Here is a 17,066-nt window from a genome sequence, read left to right on the forward strand (position 1 = left end):
CGCGAAAAAACACTGAATGCTCAGAAAAGTCACGGACTAATATAAACTAAAAGATTCTAAATTCACTTTTTAATAGAAATGAACCTTGAAGGGGAGTAAATAGAGTGAGACAAAGGGGAACGAATACCAATTCAAATGCCAAGCACAAATCACAATTATGCATGCTGATCGCCAGCATTTTAATTGCAGTCCATTTGCTTTGTGAAAAAAAGGTTTCATTGTGCTTCACTCTGAATTAATGTGTTACAAGAAGAACTCAGCCAAATAAAAATTTAATCAAAACAAAATTATTGAAATAATTAGTAATGGGCTTTTTAATCTTTTAAATGTCGTATATGAAGTAGTTGTTAAAAAAGTAGTAGTTAAATACAGATCGTTGTTTAGCTGTCGTTGTTGAGGAAGTCGTGGTTTAGGCAGTAGTTGTAAAGTCATAAAACCTCTCAACGATCAGCCAGATCGGTGAATCAATCCAAAAAAAGTTGATAAGGCGCGTTAGCACCTGCCGTTTACTGGTGTTAAGCAGGACAACAACCTGGAGTATAAAAGGAAGCCCAGCCCAGAGCCACATCAGCAGACCAACACATGTCATGGAACTACTGATCATGCAGCTCGGAGACCCAAGAGGCCCACAACACTCACCGCCACCACCCGAAGGCCCCCCCGGACCACCACCCCCCAGACGCCCCCTAGATCACCCCCCTCCCTGGACTACCAATGAGGCACTGCCTACGGCGGTCCTTCTGAAAACGCACCAGCCTCACAGACTTAACACAAGAGGAAGTCATTGCCTGCTACAGACTCAAAAGGACAACCATCCTCCACTGCTTGACCCACATTGACCACAGGCCAAAGGTACCAACACAGCGGACAACCAACATCCCTCTGCAGACAAAGCTGCTGGCTGTGCTCCACCGGTTGGCCTCTGGTACCTTCCAACCAACAACCGCCATAGTCGGAGGAGTCTCACAGCCAACCCTATAAAAGCTCATCACAACTGTATTGGATGCCTTCATCAGCTGGGTATCCCAGCACCTTCACTTCCCCCACACTGTGCAGGAACATTTGGAGACAAAGCAAGGCTTCTACACCATAGGTTGCTTCCCGCACCTGTTGGGGGCAATTGACTGCACATATGTCCTACTTGTGCCCCTTGCCGACACTGCACACAATTACCGCAACAGAAAGCACATGCATTCCATCAATGTGCAGGCAATAGTGGACCACCGGGGACTCCTCACCAATGTCGTCGCCAACTACCCAAGGAGTGTGCATGATTCCTACATCTTCCGACAGTCCATCATTAACCAGCACTTCGAGGATGGCACCTACTGAAATGCACTGCTCGTTGGTAAGTACCAAATGAACACACCACACACCTCAACTCCACAATCATGCAACTCACAACTGTGGGAATGCACATGTTACAGCATCACATACAACATGCCAAGAAATGACAACACAAGGAACTGTGGTAACAGGGGCCAGCCATGTAGACAAACCATCCATGTCATGGCACCTCTGCCACACAATTGCAGAATGTGGTTACAGGTGGGAAGCACGTATGTGCGAAAGAGGCAAGTGACCCATGAATCAGAATGTACACAATTCCAAGTGTGGCGGTGATGTGCTGGACAGACTTAAGTATGCAGAGCACAGACATGTCCATGTGGACATATACTGCTGGTGTTTATAGTGTCGTAGACAGTGGACGCAACCATGTTACCTCAAGCAGTGGGGTAGACCTTAGACATGCAGCTATGTTGCCCCCCCTGTAAGCGTAAGCAGAGTTGGCTGGGCCAGCGTAGAAGTGGAAATTAATAGCCTGGGGCTCAGGGTGTGATTCAATTCCAGGATGGCCTCCAAAGCAACTACTGCGTGTGTCTCTGTGTCCGACATATCCTCACCATGGGCCTACATACACGTGGCTGACCACCTGATCAATATCACAGTCGTTGCCACCTGATCAATATCACAGTCGTGGTCAGGCTTGTGGACATGCGCAGACAGTCATGACATGGTGTGTCTTAGGAGTGCATGTGATGCAACCGCGCAGGGCACACAAGTAAATAGGCTCGGGGAGTGAGGACCAGCTGTGAGGCAACGCAATACACATGGACGCTGCTCATTTGCGACATGCAAGACATGTCAAACATGAATACCACACTTGCGCACATCCCACACCAATACACTAATAAGCCTGCTAACACAGAATGCAGAACCACTGATTGACACATCTCGCTCCCTTGTCACAGGTGATCAAGGATATGCACTCTGCCCGTGGATTATGACACCCCTACGAACCCCGAACACCCAGGCCCAGAGGCAGTACAATGCGGCCCACAAATGCACCAGGGGCATTGTGGAGCGCTGATTTGGCATGTTGAAGTCATGTTTCAGGTGCTTGGACATCACAGGTGGAAGGCTCCTGTACAGCCCGCAAATAGTGTGCAAGATGATCATTGCATGTTGTGTGTTGCACAACATATGTGTACGTACTAATGCCCCATGGACCCATGTGCCAGATGCACTGGACGATGATGAGGATGAGGCAGGTGGACCACACCCCAGCACAGCAGCAGCAGGAATAGCCTGAAGGGACACTAGCATTAACAATTTCTTCACATGAGAACACCACATGGGGACTGTCCTTCGCAATCATGGGACAGGACAAAATGACCACAGATACAGCATGTGTAAATAAATTCATTCCAAGTCACATTCCCTGTGTGCATGTCACTCCTCTGCATTAGCACATCACTCTGACAAGTGTAAATGCAACATTTAGTCCCGACAATTTCATCAATGGCAATTAGATGGTGGGAGTGTCACCTCCGTTATCGGGATCCTGTTTTCCTGCGGACTGAACTGTGTCTTCCTCTTCTTCTTCTCCTTGCCCTTCCCTGACCCCGTGGTCCCAGGATGGTCCTCCGTGGGGATTTGGGGGTTCTGGCTGTCCTCTGTACTTGCTCCTTCTACCTCCATGGTGCTTCACAGTTGTTTGTGATCTGTTTGTGTTTTTTGTTGTCGCTTTAATACTGATTATTGCAGCCTTACTTGTGGGACTTGCAGGCCTGGCGCTGCTTATCGCTGACTTATTTATCGCAGTTCGGCCCAACGCAACTTTTTTCGCATTTGAGTTTGGATTTTTATCGTCGTCCCGGTAATGTTATCTCGGACATTTAACGCGTTATCGGGAAACTATCGCATGTTAGCAACGTGTTGAGAATGTGACGTTGACACATAGTTATTTTCTCGCGATAGGCTGCGATATGTGAAATTGCGTTAACATATTTTGGCGAGGATTATCGCACATTCTTGATAGTATACCCCACAGTTTTTCTTTGATTACAGACTTAGACACCCAATGGTTGTCAGCAGGAGTCTCCCAAAGAGCCGCCAGCTCTAAACTGTGAAGCATGTCTTTGACGTACACTAGCCATAGAATTCTCATTTGAGGTTTGAGCACAATATTTCCTCAAAGTCCACGCCAATACAAAGGAAGTCTTAACTGTGTTGGTGATTGATTACACACCTAAGTCAAATCATTCAGGTAAATATGGAGCTCTCTGTGGAAGATTTCATAAAGATCCTATTGATATATTTTCGACTACTGCCAGCCTCACCTCCTTAACGTGTATCCATAACACAGGTCCATATAATGTTGTTCACATAGCCCTAACATTATATATTTTTCAGGCTGGTGAAAGAATTCTTGTTTTTGTTTTCCTACATAATTTTTAAATGGCCATAAATTCCTGCTGTGGTCTTAATATGCTCTTATTAATCTGCAGGACCCAAGAAATGTTGCAAGTCAATTGAACTCTAGGTTATCGAAATCCGAGAATTACTTGAGTATTATAGTATGCACTTTTACATGAACCTTCCTTGATTTAAAGTAGTTAAAAGAGATGTCTTTGTTCTTTATACTATTATCTCCAACCCCAGTTTTATACAAAATATTAAGAAACAATCAATCAGAACCTGCAGCAAAAAAGGATTTAAAAAAATTGTCTCCCGTCTGCAAATGACAGCAATGGTACTCTTAAAGCTCCTATTTTTGGGCAGCATTACCTGGGAAAACCAAACATTTCGCAACAAATGCTTATATAGAAAGAGAAGAGAGTTGGGGCCAGGACCCAGCCCCGCCAAACTCTCTTCGCTATTCTAATGCAGATGGGCAGCTCACCTTTGCTACCCCATCTAACTCGGGTGTATTACGTCTGATGTAATCTAATTAAAAAAGAACATTGCCAGAAAATTCTATAGCACCCAAAACATCTCAAAGCTTGTGACGGAGAATTATAGCAAAAGCTGACTTAAGATCAATGAATACCAATTACAGGTGGCTGTTCCATAATGTCACAGTTTTCCAGTGTATTGCACACAATCAAAATATCTCATTGTGCTCATTTTCAGGTAAAATCCTGCTTCCAAATCTGATAATATCCTGTTATCATTAGCCCACTCTGTGAGTCTCCACAGTATTTGATGGCAGAAAAACTTCAGTAGGCCATCAATCAAACAAATAGGCCTGTAATTACGGGGGTCTTGGCAGCTACCCTTCTTGTAAATGGGTACAATCTTAACTTCATGCCAAGATTTTGGCAATTCAATACACCCAGAATACAGTTCATAAGCTTATTGAGGTACATGCCCCAAACAAGGAGTTCAGAGTCATATAGATCTCCCAGTATACAATGAGGCCACAGGGCCTACCCAAAGACCATCCCTTTGAGAGCGTCATAAGACCCATTGAGTGTAATAACTGATGGACTTAGCATATCATTTGGCACAAATAGGTCCATGAAACAAAAAGCCCTAATCAGCCTGTATGGTTAAAGTCACAAAGCCCTCTAACTACTGGGGCCATACCTTTTATTGGCTCACCTAAGTAAAATTAATCAATGTTGTGTTACAGGTCAGACCATACCTTAAAACGTAAAAAAACTGTGTACAGCAACACCCACAAAGAAAATATGTGAGATGGCAAGGAAAGTACCTCACGGACGTAACATCTGCTACTACCTTTTCACTCCTGAGGCGGAAGCCGGGAGGTCTCCTTTCTTTTCTTGCACATTTTACCTGTGTGTTGTGACTAGCTTCTATAGTCATTTTTATCTCTGTGCAATTTAGGCTCGCGCTTGATTAATAAGCGTTTGCTGTGTTTGTTAGAGACTTCCCAGCGCTCTCTGGCGCTTCGTTTGCTCCCTTCCCCTTGCCTGGGTATTTAGACTGCCTTTGGCCGAGTATTGACGCCGAGGGCTGGGATCTGATTTTGGCCGCCATCTCGGGGGTAGGACTCGCCGCCCTCGCGCTCTAGTAGCGCTATAAAAGGGAATCTGAGCGTTTGCTTAGGGATTAACATCTGCTACAACCTTTTCCCTCCTGGGGCGGAAGCCGGGAGGTCTCCTTTCTTTTCTTGCACATTTTACCTGTGTGTTGTGACTTGCTTCTATAGTCATTTTTATCTCTGTGCAATTTAGGCTCGCGCTTGATTAATAAGCGTTTGCTGTGTTTGTTAGAGACTTCCCAGCGCTCTCTGGCGCTTCGTTTGCTCCCTTCCCCTTGCCTGGGTATTCAGACCGCCCTCGGCCGAGTATTGACGCCGAGGGCTGGGATCTGATTTTGGCTGCCATCTTGGGGGTAGGACTCGCCGCCCTCGCGCTCTAGTAGCGCTATAAAAGGGAATCTGAGCGTTTGCTTAGGGATTAACATCTGCTACAACCTTTTCCCTCCTGAGGCGGAAGCCGGGAGGTCTCCTTTCTTTTCTTGCACATTTTACCTGTGTGTTGTGACTTGCTTCTATAGTCATTTTTATCTCTGTGCAATTTAGGCTCGCGCTTGATTAATAAGCATTTGCTGTGTTTGTTAGAGACTTCCCAGCGCTCTCTGGCGCTTCGTTTGCTCCCTTCCCCTTGCCTGGGTATTCAGACCGCCCTCGGCCGAGTATTGACGCCGAGGGCTGGGATCTGATTTTGGCCGCCATCTTGGGGGTAGGACTCGCCGCCCTCGCGCTCTAGTAGCGCTATAAAAAGCTCCCCTCTCCCTCCGCGCAGCGGACGCGTACTGCGGACGCACCGGACCTGCGCCGGAGTCGCGCCAGAGTCCTGCCCGTCTGCGCCCGTCAGCGTCCCGGAAGCGCACGGCGTGGCAGGCTCCCCCCCTCCCAATTCCTCTTTTCCCCATATCACCATGCTATCCTATTCATCTCAGGTGCTCCACTCCATGAACAAAGTTGCGGAGTCCTGCTACACAGTTTTTCCTGGTCGCCATAGGGGTAAGCATAAATGCCCAGGTTGTAATTGGCATCTTACTAGTGCACACCCTCCCACATCTCACACGAAGGAGCGAAACATTAAACACCTTTTTTTACTCCTTAACACCAGATCAATGCACAGACATGCTCAAGAGATCTTTGATCTCTTGACCACTGATAAACCTGCTTGTCTGATGCTTACCGAGACATGGCTTAATGAGTCTTCCCATCCTGACATTGCTGTTGCTATTCCCCCGGAGTATAACATCTTTAGACAAGATAGATTTAAGGGTAGAGGGGGAGGAGTGGCTCTCGTGGTGAAAAAAACAATTAGGTGCTCTGTTATACATACGGAGACCATCACGGGCGCCGAATCCCTTGCCTCCTCCCTATCCCTGTCACCCCAACTATCTGTTAAGGGGCTTCTAGTGTATAGACCACCGGGTCCTGCGGGGTCCTTTTTTGAGGATCTACAGCAAGTCATGTCCACACTAGTCCTGAGAACCGAGTGGTGTGTACTGGCCGGAGACTTCAACTTCCATATGGATGATTGTTATGATCCGGATACTATTAAGATGCTTGATGTTACGTCCTCCCTGGGCTTGCTTCCCTATCTTTCTGGCCCGACCCACGACAAAGGTCACACTTTAGATCAGGTCTTTTTCACCCTACCGGTTGAGGTGACTGCACTGTTGCCGGTATTATGGTCTGACCATCGACTAGCTCACTTTCTAATACTTGGCACTGAGAAACCAGCAGCCACCACTATGAGACAGCAGGGATGTGCTTTTAGGGCATACCATCGGGTGACCCCAGATCTGTTAGCCCAGGCCCTTTCGAACCATCCCGTGTCATACATCGGCGACCTTGACAATGACCTCGAAACCCTGCAGACCTGGCTCCTGGCAAGACTGAATGAGCTTGCCCCTGCACAGCCCCCCCGAACCACCACTAAGCGGGTTTCGGCACCCTGGTTCACTGCGGGGCTGGCCCACTCCCGTAGACAATGTAAAATCGCCGAACGGACATGGAGAGCTCAGTATGATGCCGAGGCAAAATTGACCTATAGATCTATGATTAAAATCCATCATAGACTAGTCCTTCAGGAAAAAAAATGCTACTTCGCTAAAAGAATCGAGGAAGCAGCAAACTCCTGTAAGGAGATTTTCTCGATCGTTAGGGAATTGACTACCCTGCGATCTAATTCAGCACAGGAAGCTCCAGCCGAGACCTGGGCTGACACTATCGCCAATTTTTTTACCTCCAAAATTAGGCAGATACAGGACTCTTTCCCCCCGAGGTCGACAGTCGATCCCCCGACCCGGTCGGAGGAGATAGCCCATTCGCCCACCTCTAGTCCTATGCTGGCGGTCTTTCCACCTCTTACGGTATCTTCATCATTAGCACTGATGATGAACCTTAAATCTGGATCGCCACGTGATCCCTGCCCCGCCAAATTTTTAGCAAGAATGGCAGACATTGTAAACCCTCTAGCCAATCCTATCCTGAATCTTTCTTTGAGTCAGGGCGCCCTACCGCACTCGTGGAACCATGCCATGGTTATCCCTCTTCTTAAAAAGCCAAGCCTTGCCCCAGAAGTCCCGGCCAATTACAGGCCCATCTCGCTCCTTCCGGCACTCACTAAAATTTTGGAGAAACATGTTCATGGTGTGCTCTCCAACTTCTTGGAGTCTAACGAGCTGCTGCACGCATCCCAATCTGGTTTCCGACCTAATCTAAGTACAGAAACTGCGCTCTTGGAGGTTTCAGAGATTGTTAAGGAGTCGCTGGATGTCGGAGGCAGGGTGATGTTAGTTATGTTAGATCTGTCGGCGGCTTTCGACACCGTCCCCCATGAGGATCTCCTCATAAGACTGCACGACATCGGTCTGAGGGGGACGGTGCTCAGTTGGTTCTGTTCCTTCTTAGCCAACCGTCGACAAACGGTCTGGGCCTCCCCTGGTTCTGCAGAAATGTCGCCTTTGGGAGTCGGAGTTCCTCAGGGCTCAGTATTGAGCCCAACTCTATTTAACATCTTTATGACCCCTCTGGCGACATTGGTGGAGTCCTATGTGGCCCAGATCGTTTCCTATGCTGACGACACCCAGCTCCTCTTCACCTGCCGGAAAGGCAAAGATTTCAATGGCGAAAGTATCCGTGAGTGCCTTGGGGCTGTTTTTAACTGGTTCCAACAGAACAGCCTCAAGTGCAACTCAGATAAATCCGAGATACTTTTCTTTGGTTGCCCATTGGAACCGGACTGGCAAGGTTGGTGGCCTGCCGACATGTTCCCTCCAGCTCATTCTTCTGAGTCAGCCAAGAACCTAGGAATTAAAATAGACAACGGGCTCACGCTCAAATCCCAGGTGCTGACCCTTACTGGAACATGTTTCGGTATCCTCAGGATGCTCCGAAAGTTTTTCCCGCTGCTCTCCGAGGAACATAGGAGAACAATTGTTCAGGCCCTCATCGGATCCAGACTGGATTATGCCAATATCCTATATCTTGGTCTTCCGGATTACCTCCTACAGCGCATGCAGGTGGCTCAGAATGCGGCCGCACGAGCCATCTTCGGCCTACATCGACGAGCGAGTGCCTCAAATCTACTGCATACTTTACATTGGCTCCCCATCCGGAAGCGGATAATATTCAAGGCCATGACACTGGCTCACAAAGCTTTGCACGCCAAGGGAGCCCAATACCTACAAAAAAGGCTTGCTTTCTACCTCCCGACACGATCTCTAAGATCGGAGTCGCTTGCACTTGCAGTAGTCCCCCGTATAAAGAAAGCCCGAATTGGAGGACGGTCTTTTAGGTTGTTGGCCCCTCAGTTGTGGAACTCACTACCTTTGTCTTTGCGTTCTACATCAAACTTACTCGCCTTCAGGAAGAGTTTAAAGACATGGCTCTTTACTTGCTAGAGTCTATTAGTTTCATCTTTGGTCCTGTCTTTTTATCCTTTCATTGTTATGTTCTATATGTCCCTCCTTTTAGGTCTGGAGCACAAAGCGCCGGGACACTCCTTTGGAATAGCTGCGCGCTATAGAAGACCTATAATAACATAACATAACATAACATAACACCCGAGGGGGTTCCCGGTTTGCTAATTACCGGTATACCCACTTCTCATCATCGGTTACTTTCCTTGCTGAGAGGATGAAGTATGTGCAAAGAAGATGTGCACAGGAGAGAATCAATAGAGACAGATAAGGAGTGTACACATACACAACCTTGTAGGAAAGAAAAAGGTGTTTAGAAAGAAATGCCAAGTGCCTACACCCAACAACCCCACTTGTTTTATATTTGTTGGTTGTTGGGTGTAGGCACTTGGTATTTCTTTCTAAACACCTTTTTCTTTCCTACAAGGTTGTGTATGTGTACACTCCTTATCTGTCTCTATCGATTCTCTCCTGTGCACATCTTCTTTGCACATACTTCATCCTCTCAGCAAGGAAAGTAACCGATGATGAGAAGTGGGTATACCGGTAATTAACAAACCGGGAACCCCCTCGGGTGTTACGTCAGTGAGGTACTTTCCTTGCCATCTCACATATTTTCTTTGTGGGTGTTGCTGTGCACAGTTTTTTTTACGTTTTAAGGTATGGTCTGACCTGTAACACAACATTGATTAATTTTACTTAGGTGAGCCAATAAAAGGTATGGCCCCAGTAGTTACAGGGCTTTGTGACTTTAACCATACAGGCTGATTAGGGCTTTTTGTTTCATAGTTGTTGAGTGGGGGGCTGCCCTATATTGCCTTTCCTCCCCCTGTCATCCCTGTTTGATTGACAAATAGGTCCATACCTGAAGTCCCATTAAACACCTTGTCTTCCAGATATAAGGCTTCAAAGTGCTCTACCCAAGCCTACAGATGAACCTCAACATCAACTTTGGTCATTAAATGACGACTTCCAGGGGCTTCTAGGTTTTAAAATATTTTATTGCCCCCTACTCTAGCTGCAGCCGCCAAATCATCACAAAATGCAGTCTCTCATTTGGACATTGCTTTAATCAGTGAATGTGTATAATTTCTCCTGCCAAGTTTTAATTGCTCCCTATCTTTAGCTTTTATGGAATTTATTACGGTCACCTTAGCTATTCTACATTACTTGCTATACCATGGATGTGTTGGTCCCTTTTTTGATAGTACCTTACTCTCACGGGTAAATGTTTATCGTAAGTAAGCAAACATGGCTTCATGGGCCTTCAGCATGTGGTTAACCTCACCTGTTTGGAGAGCTAATGTCACTCCATGAATTTACCAACCCTGTTTGTCTCATGAACCCAACACTGTTCATATTCTAGTTCACTATGTGGTAAAAATGTATTTGCACCATTAATGATATTTTTCATGTTATGTCAAACCTTGACCTATCACGGCACGGATACTATCTAAGTTTTAATCTCGTGATAAAGTGTGTGTGGGGAATGTGTTCCACTAACCTACGAAGAAGGCGGTTAAAATATTATTGGAAGAAAATACTTAGAACAGGAAGTAGTTCCGAAGTTATAACCACACTTCATTGTTCCTCACACTTGCAGAAATCAGATTAATATTCGGCATGCATGTGTTTCTGAGTTTTTTAACTGGTACTTTGGCTGCTGTTTAAGTTGCTTTGGCTCCTACTCCAGAAGCGTGGCTACCTGCCAGTCTGCATGAACAAGGACTTGTGCCTGAAGCATCATCAGTATGAGAACATCCCAGCCGCCTCAGATATGTTGTAACTGTTTATACAACATAGGTGTGACTACGGGTTGAGTGTAAACACCAGGACTAAAGTGACATGTCTGTCCCTTCTCTGTAGTTTGAACAGCAATATGTCATGCTGAGGTCTTCATCTGTCATATAAGGCACTTGGTACTTTTTAGGCCTACATATCAGTACACATGATTGTTCTAATCATCAGATTTTACTATTGTAATTGGATCTGAACCAGTGAGAGTTCCTGAGCGGTGTCCGTCCATAACTGGATAGAGTAGATAAGTGCCTTATATGAACCTCTGTCTTTAGAGAATTAGGGTGCAAAAGTCTGGAGGCCAATGGAATGCTTCCTAATTGAAGCAACAAATGTTGAGAGAATGATGCCTGCAACTTACACACAACCTGGTGGTCCAATTTAAGACCACAAGGCTGTGTGTATACTGGCTCTCTTGTGAAATATGGAAAATTGGAGTGAAAGCCACTAAAGGGCATTTTTGTTCTGCTCCATCTGTTACTGATAGTTGTGTGTGTGTGTCTATATGTGTCTTGCCTTGGTTTAGCAGATTTATGAAACATTGATTATGATAACTAGAGTAGGGTCTAGTTGGATTAGGGTTTAGTGTCTGGGGAGAAATCCCATAATTGAAAGAATTTTAAACTATTGATGATCAGAATATTGTCCTCTTTTCTGCGTTTTAATTTACTGCTCTAATGCTTGCCTCTTTTCTTTACTGTTTATTATTATTATGATTCATTAAATAATGTCATACTTAATGCGTAATATTTCCATTGGATGCAGATAATAAGCACTAGTTATAAGGTTGCTGGTGTGTGCATCTAATTCTAATGTCACTGTGTGCTCATTTATTCTCCTGCAGTCTATGACAAGTAGTAAAATGTTGTGTTTGAATGCACTCGCTTTCGTCTAAGAAGGATCATCTCCCAGTAAGGAGAAATATAAAGTGATGAATGGATTGCTTGAATTAATCTCTACCACTAGTATTTACACTGGGCTGCAATTCAGGCCATCTTTTCCCAACCATGTTACCTCAGAGAGGACCCAGACAATGCAAATCAGCCTTGTCCTGCTAAAATAGGAGCAGTCCAGCTGAAGTTCCTGACCAGGTACCCTCTGAATATGACACAAGGAATCCCAGACTAGCTGCCACCTAATTTGGAGGAAAAAAAGTAGTGACTAGATTGTTCTTATAGGCTATTACAGTCAAGGGACTGAACAATGCCCTTCTATAATATGAGATTAATTATCATCAGCTCAGTCTCAGAAGACAGATACATCGCCAAGCCTAAATTTATTAGAGGAGCATAAGCTTATGATAACAGTCTCTGTCAGTTCTAAGTTAAAATGTACCTTTGTAGTTGGGGTGTTAGCTGATGCCTTTATAGAAAACAAACCTATATCTATCAATTAGACAATTAATTTTGTGAATAATCTACAATAGATAACGTCTACTAAGGGAATATTTGCCTCTGCTATCTTTTTGTGTAGATGAAAATGTAATACAGTGTGAGGACCCCCTTTAAGGTCACCCAAGCAGCAATTATCGAACATTAAGGAAAGAGAAACATTTCCTGGAAGAAGCACATCAATTGGAACTTAAATTCATCCTCTTGAGTTTGCTGTTACCAGTTTTCAATTTCACATATGTTATATATAGTTTCTTTTTTTTTGGTAAGCTTTGGGAGTCTCCTCGGTGTCCTCGTGTGAAGCAGAGCGGTCAGAGTTTGCTCTCTTGACTTACTTTCTAAAAAAACCTGATTTTAATATTGCTATTTGCACATGCGCTTATCTAAAGTGTCACAGTTTGCTTTGTACCCTCACATGGGGATCCTCTACCCGGTAAGAGCTGTGTGTAATGCTCTAGGGGTAGGAGGGTCCGGGGCACCACTTCTGCATTTTTTAGCCCTTTAGACACACCGGGCAGCGGTCTAGTTGTGCTCCAGACTTAGGAGGAAGTAGCTTAAATTCACCCTATGACCCGACCGTGCAGCGGACACGAGCAGCAGGCGTGCGGGCCTAAGTCAAGCCCGTCTGCGCCCGTCCGCGCACGAACGGGGCCAGCGGCCAGAACCCCTGCACCGTTTCACCCAGTACGCTACTGCTACCCAAGCGCTCAACTACACCAGCTAAATAGCGCACCTAGGGCTAACTGTTTTCACCATATGGGGGGTGAAACACCCATATTAAAATGTCCACACTGCCCATTCACATTCTCCCTCCAAAATGTTCCCTCCTTTCCTTCCATGGTCTCATATAAAATCCTTCTCTTAAATTGCAGGTCCCACAGAAATCTCAATGCTGCTACAAGATCTGGCCCCTGAGGTCTTATTTTTAATAGAAACCTGGCTCAACTCGAGTTCTGAGCCTGACATCGTGCAAACTCTTCCCCCGGGGTATTTAATACAAAGGGTGGATAGAACAACAGGCAAAGACGGGGGATCGCGATTCTCTACAAAGACCATCTCACCTGTCGCCTACTCGGGAATCCACTCCTTGACTGCGAGAATGTGCACTTATCTATAGAATTCACCCCGCTTCTCTCGATCTCAGGCATCCTGATCTACCGCCCCCCAGGTGCGGCCGGCGCATTCTGCAAAACTTTACTAGAAGTCGCCATCAACTTAGCCAGTACGGCTGCTAATTTCACCCTCCTCGGTGATTTTAACTTGCACTTTGTCGATCCTGGAGCTAGCTCAGCACTTGAATTAGCAAACGACCTCGCAACTCTCCAGCTGGCTGAAAAAATATTACAATTCTGTTTTTTCCAATTTAGAGAACCTCCTGGGAAATTACCCTATCCCCATTACCTGGTCCGACCACTTTCTTGTCCCCTTCCCATGGCGCCATAGTTCTCCATTCCCCTGCCCAACCCTCACTGACCCTTAACTGGACATGGTCCAAACTCCCTCCGTACAAGTGGATCCAAGAGCTGGAAAAGCCCAGACCCCAGCCTGATCCAAGCCCAGCCATAGCGTACAAAGACTTCTGCAATTGGATAGAAGACTCGCTGAACCAGGTTCTCCCCAAGACCTTGAGGTGCATATAGATCCTCCTGGTACTCCTTGGAACTACGCACCGTAAATAGTGCTGTAAAGTACAAGAAAGACGCTGGAGGAAAGACTTCTCACCTAGCAGCAAGCTTGAATACAGAAGAGCCATCAGCAAATACAGAGCAGAAATTAAAAAAGCTCAGGCCTCCTTCTATGAGGAAAAAATCCTGCAAGAGGCCGACTCCCCCAGAGAGACTTTCCTCATCATACAAAAACTCCTCAAAAGCCCAGTTCCACAAGCTGCCCCGATACTTCAGGCTCACACTGCGAAAACCAGGCTGAGATTTTTGACTCAAAAATTCAAAACATTCTTAAGTTGCTGCCCCGAATCGACCCTGCAAGCACGCACGCTGGTCGAGATCCTCCCCCCACCGGCCGCCGGTTGGAGTTCTTCCCTCCTCTCCCCCAGGAAACGCTCCTGACATTGATCTCCCCAGTAAAAAGTGGCTCGCCCAGGGACCCCGCACCTATGAACATCTTAAAAAAGGTAGCATCCATAATTGCCTCTCTTAACGCAGGAGCAGTCCCTCCTCACGGGAAAGGGGGAATGGTTAAAACACTCCTAAAGAAAGCCCACCTGGATCCTGCAGATTATGGCAATTATCGTCCCATCTCCCTTCTCTTGGGGATTGCCAAAATCACCGAAAAATATGTTAACCACCTCCTCTCAAATTTTCTGGAATACTTTAACCTCCTCCACCCCTCCCATCAGGCTTCCACCCATGGCAAAGTATGGAAACTGCCCTGCTAGCGGTGGTGGAAGAAAGCAGGAAGATTTAGGATACAGGAGGTTCTGCAACCATTATACTTCTGGACCTGAGTGTGGCATTTGATATGGTGAACCATCTTGTCCTGATCCATCATCTCAGCAACATTGGAGTAGCCGCTACTGCACTGAGTTGGATGCGCTCCTTCCTGGAAGGATGCTCCATCCAGGTTTTTAAGAAGGCGTGAGCTCCAAATCCCGGCCTTTACTGTGTGGTGTGCCGCAGGATTCATCATTGAGCCCCACGCCTTTTAATGTTTATATGGCCCCTTTGGCTACAATTGTGGCCCATTTCGGGATACATATGGTCACCTACGCTGACGACACCCAACTGACTCGTAGCACTGAACCAAACTACACAATACCCTGTGACTCTGAATGTGTGCTTAACTGAAGTGGTAAAGTGGATGGGGGCGTCCACTTGAAACTCAATGGGGAAAAGACAGAGATTATGATCCTGGGTAACCACCTTAATACGGCACTCAGAACCATATGGAGAGCATGCATTGGCCCAGTTCTGGCACCAAAGACGGAAATAAAGAGTCTTGGCATCTGGCTTGACCAGAATTTGACATTTAAGGGGCAAGCGAGGAAGACAGTCGCAACCTGCTTTGGCCTGCTCAGAATGGCCAGAAAGGCGCTTCCACTACTCCCACCCCAAGCCAAGAAAATCATGGTCCAATCCTTCGTACTCTCGATGCTGGACTACGGAAATGCGCTTTTTCTGTGGGCCCTGACCTCAGTAATGAACAAACTGCAAACGGTCCAAGTCTGTGCTGCAAGACTACTGTCGGGAACACCTGGGTTCCTCTCTGCAAAACCGGCTCTCCTCTCCTTGCATTGGCTGCCAGTGAAAGAAAGAATCCGTTTTGAAACCCTCAGCATCGTCCACAGGTCCTTGCAGTGGATGGGCCCACCCTTAATCACAGCCATGATTCGCACCTACAAAGCGAGGTGGAAGCTTCGCTCTGACGAACTTCACTTAATTGACACCCCTAGAATCAAGAGGTCCAGAAGCGGTGGCAGACGTTTTTCTCTTAATGCCGGAAAACTTTGGAACAACTTATGGCGAATATTTTTGCAATCGCTTAGAAGAAGCCACTATGGCGTGAGGAGTCCTGTTAATACTTTAAGTGCAATTAAAATAAGAATATGCTGTATGAAGCAAACATTTGGGACTTACTGCCAATCATACGTTCCTCAGCAGAACTGTGATTGAAAATGCATTTCTCAGCAACCTTTTTAGCATTCGCTGCAGCTTCTTTGCTCCACACCTGCAGTGAAAGATAATACACATTGCATTTTATGCAGTTGGGGTATTGCAACTAAATGCACCACAGTTTACAGACCATTAGTAAACAAATACTTGGATCTCAAATATAGATTACAAAGGTACTGATGGATTTTGAAAGTTGGGTATATGTAACACCTTCTGTACAAACCAGAAGAAGCTGAAGAAAGAAAGGGCAAGTCCAGATATGGCAGGAATCTTTATTTTGGTACAATTGTTAATCAACAGCAGTGCATATTTTTAGCTCTGACTAAAGACACCTTAGCTATCTGGCTGACCTCATGTCACCACACAAAGCAGCACAGAATAAGGGTGATGACATTTCAAAGCCGAGGTCCATCCGGGACAGACAGACACGGAAAAGGGAATATACTTTGGTTGCAAAATTAAAATTGTCATGAAAGAAGAAATAAAATTGGGGAGTATGCTACAATTGTGCAGCCTATGCTCTAATCATAACTTATCACATGAATGTGTTTTCAAAAGCTTTACTTCTATGGTAAATTATTCATGTTCTATTCAAAAGCAGAGACGTTTTAAGGCATGGTCAAAGTGGGCTCTGGCTGAGGCCCCCAGCTTTTCAGGGGGCCCCTGATAGACCCAGCTCTGTTCTGTAGAGAGTCCTGCCCTGATGACCTTGAATAATTCTTAAACAGACTGTTTTAAATACATTTTCTTTTATTTCTTTGTTAATGTGGGTGATGTATTGGAGTCTATTACAGACATTTTGTAAGGAAATGTTGTGTTCATGTTTCAGGCAGCATCCATAAAAAAATATCTTTTTGATCAAACTAGGACTTCACATATGGGAAATGGGAGGGTGTCACAAAGATTATTTGCAGTAATATTAGTGAGCTGCTGCTGTGTTATAATATTGAAAACACAGGCCACTATTCCTGAATATTAGGTGTAGACACATTTAAAATGTGGGCGAGTGTGCCTGTGCACTGTCAGTGACCTGGCCAAAAAGGGTATGAAAGAG

The 17,066-nt window shown here is 45.8% G+C and overlaps 1 protein-coding gene across 1 annotated transcript in view; it reads right to left on the reverse strand.

Annotated features, from left to right (window-relative positions):
• The window catches only part of LOC144763916 (cysteine-rich secretory protein 3-like), a 115,424-nt gene that overhangs the window by 82,275 nt on the left and 16,083 nt on the right, over nt 1–17,066 (reverse strand). The window contains exon 4 of the mRNA XM_078649950.1: nt 15,977–16,067. Within this exon, the coding sequence (XP_078506076.1) occupies nt 15,977–16,067 (91 nt within the window). The remainder of the gene's footprint in view (nt 1–15,976; nt 16,068–17,066) is intronic.

This window comes from Lissotriton helveticus, chromosome 6 (assembly GCF_964261635.1).
Source record: "Lissotriton helveticus chromosome 6, aLisHel1.1, whole genome shotgun sequence".
NCBI classification, from domain to species: domain Eukaryota; kingdom Metazoa; phylum Chordata; class Amphibia; order Caudata; family Salamandridae; genus Lissotriton; species Lissotriton helveticus.